General features: G+C 36.5%; 1 protein-coding gene across 1 annotated transcript; it reads left to right on the top strand.

Moving 5' to 3' along the window:
• Window positions 1-2,002: 2,002 nt before the first annotated feature.
• Window positions 2,003-2,557, top strand: LOC132042116 (secreted RxLR effector protein 161-like). Its single transcript, XM_059432731.1, has one exon. It carries the CDS (start codon window positions 2,003-2,005, stop codon window positions 2,555-2,557), a length of 555 nt encoding a protein of 184 aa, XP_059288714.1.
• The last annotated feature ends 337 nt before the right edge of the window (window positions 2,558-2,894 follow it).

Genomic DNA, 2,894 nt, shown 5'->3' with positions numbered 1-2,894 from the left:
ACATTAATTTGTAGCAAAAGTTCAAAAATTACAGATCCGAAATCAGAACGCTATTTTTTTTTATTTTTTTTACTTTTGAACAAATTTTCAAATTTCGGATAACAAGGCAGAGGTAAACAAATCGCTCTGATACCAAATGTAAGTTATTTACATGATTCAAAGCGTGTAAATCATCTGCAGAGCAAAAGTGCAGCGGAAAAATAGATAGCATACCTTCGGCCATTGTTTCAGAATCGTTGTTAGCGTTGGCAGACCAACAAGTCAAAGAAAGGTACCAAGAAGAGTTCAACCATATTAGAAATCATACATTAGGATATATGCTGTCCATACATGGACGAATATGGTCAGAAATACTTTATCACCTTTATAGATGATTACTCACGATACATGTATCTCTACATGCTTCATAATAAAAGCGAAGCATTAGAAGCCTTTAAAGTTTTCAAGGCTGAAGTAGAGAAACAATACGGAAAGCAAATTAAGATTGTGAGAACTGATAGAGGTGGTAAGTACTATGGTAGATACACTGAGCATGGACAAGCCCAAGGTCATTTTGCGAAGTTTCTTCAAGAAAATGGGGTTGTTGCCCAATACAATATGCCTGGTTCTCCAGATCAATATGGTGTGGCAGAAAGAAGAAACCAAACATTATTGGACATGGTGCGTAGTATGCTAAGTAGCTCTAAGCTACCTAAGTCATTGTGGATTGATGCTCTTAAGACGACAGAGTATATATTAAATCGAGTTCCAACTAAGGCTGTCCCAAAGACACCTTTTGAATTGTTCAAAGGTTGGAAATCGAGTTTGACACATATACGCGTATGGGGATGCCCCGTCTAAAGTAAGAATCTACAACCCACAAGAAAAGAAACTAGATCCTAGGACCATTAGTGGATATTTCATTGGATATGCCGAAAGGTCTAAAGGATACAAATTCTACTGTCCATCTAACAACACTAGGATTGTGGAATCAAGAAATGCAAAATTTCTTGAGAATGACTTGATTAGTGGGAGTGATCAATTTTAGAATACAAATTCTATAAGAGATCAACCTTCTACTTCAAGAGAAAGATTAGTTATCATTCATAACACCCCTCAAGTACAACTTGGTATTGAGCAAATAATCAATGAGATTCCACAAGCTGCTGAAAATATTCCAATAGATCAAGTTGTTCAAGAAATTCCAAAAATTATTGAACAACATGATCCTCAGGAAAATGTTGACACAACATTAAGGAGATCTACTAGAGAAAGAAAATCAGCAATTCACACACACACACTATGTTGAGTATACGCAAGAATCGACATTGGAGTCGAAAATGATCCTGAGTCTTTTTCACAAGCAATGTGTTGCAAAGAGTCAGAATTATGGTACAATGCCATGAAAGAAGAGATGAATTCAATGAAAAGTAACGAAATCTGGGATCTTGTCGAGCTGCCTAATGGTGTAAAAGCCATTGGATGTAAATGGGTCTTTAAAACTAAAAAGGACTCATTAGGCAACATAGAAAGATAAAAAGCAAGACTCGTTGCTACAGGATTCACTCAAAGGGAAGGAATTGACTACACAAAGACTTTTTCTCCTGTGTTTAAAAAAGACTTCTTGCGCATCATATTGGCATTAGTAGCCCATTTTGACTTAGAATTGCAACAGATGGATGTGAAAATTGCATTTCTCAATAGTGATATAGAGGAAGAGGTTTATATGAAACAACCTGAAGGATTCTCCTCTAGTAATGGTGAGCACTTGGTATGCAAGCTAAAGAAATCCATATATGGACTAAAACAAGCCTCCCGTCAATAGTACTTAAAATTTCATAATGTTATCTCTTCATTTGACTTTGTTGAGAACATTATGGATCAATATATATACTTGAAGGTCAGTAGGAGTAAAATTTGTTTCTTAGTTCAATATGTGGATGATATCTTGCTTGCATCCAATGATAAAGGAATGCTTCATGAAGTGAAATAATTTCTCTCTAAGAATTTTGATATGAAAAATATGGGTGATGTGTCTTATGTCATTGGCATTAAGATTCATCGAGATAGACATCAAGGTATCTTAGGTCTATCTCAAGAAGACTATATCAATAAAATTTTAGAGAGATTTCGGATGAAAGACTGTTCACCAAGTGTAGCTCCCATTGTGAAGGGTGACAGGTTCAATTTGAATCAGTGCCCGACGAACGATCTTGAAAGGGAACAAATGAAAAATATTCCATACACTTCTGTTGTTGGAAGCTTGATGTATGCTCAGGTTTGTACAAGACCTGACATTGCATTTGCTGTTGGAATGTTGGGAAGATATCAGAGTAACCCAGGTCTTGACCACTGGAGAGCTGCAAAGAAAGTATTAAGATATCTTCAAGGGACAAAAGACTACATGCTTATGTACAAACGATCAGAAGATTTGGAAGTCATTGGCTACTCTGATTCACACTATGCTGGCTATGTTGATTCACGCAAATCAACTTCTGGATACATTTTTATGTTAGCCGATGGAGCTATATCTTGGAGGAGTGCCAAACAGACTCTGATTACTACTTCCACTATGTAGGCTGAGTTTGTTTCTTGTTTTGAGGCTACCTCACATGGTGTATGGTTGAAGAGTTTCATGTCTGGGCTTAGAATTGTCGACTCTATCTCTAAGCCATTAAGGTTATATTATGATAATTCAGCTGTTATCTTTATGGCTAAGAATAACAAAAGTGCTAGTCGAAGAAAGCATATCGACATCAAGTATCTAGCCATAAGAGAACGTGTTAAAGATAAGAAAGTGGTCATTGAGCACGTTAGCACTGAGCTGATGTTAGCTGATCCTTTAACTAAAGGCATGCCACCGCGTAAATTTAAGGATCATGTAATCACAATGGGACTTAGTTCCACTATGTAAA

Source organism: Lycium ferocissimum, unplaced genomic scaffold (assembly GCF_029784015.1).
Source record: "Lycium ferocissimum isolate CSIRO_LF1 unplaced genomic scaffold, AGI_CSIRO_Lferr_CH_V1 ctg13434, whole genome shotgun sequence".
NCBI classification, from domain to species: domain Eukaryota; kingdom Viridiplantae; phylum Streptophyta; class Magnoliopsida; order Solanales; family Solanaceae; genus Lycium; species Lycium ferocissimum.
This window is presented reverse-complemented; position numbering and strand designations above follow the sequence as displayed.

What these genes read in the sequence shown, in the direction of transcription:
- LOC132042116 (XM_059432731.1), top strand. Translation starts at nt 2,003, where the DNA reads ATGGGTGATGTGTCTTATGTCATTGGCATTAAGATTCATCGAGATAGA.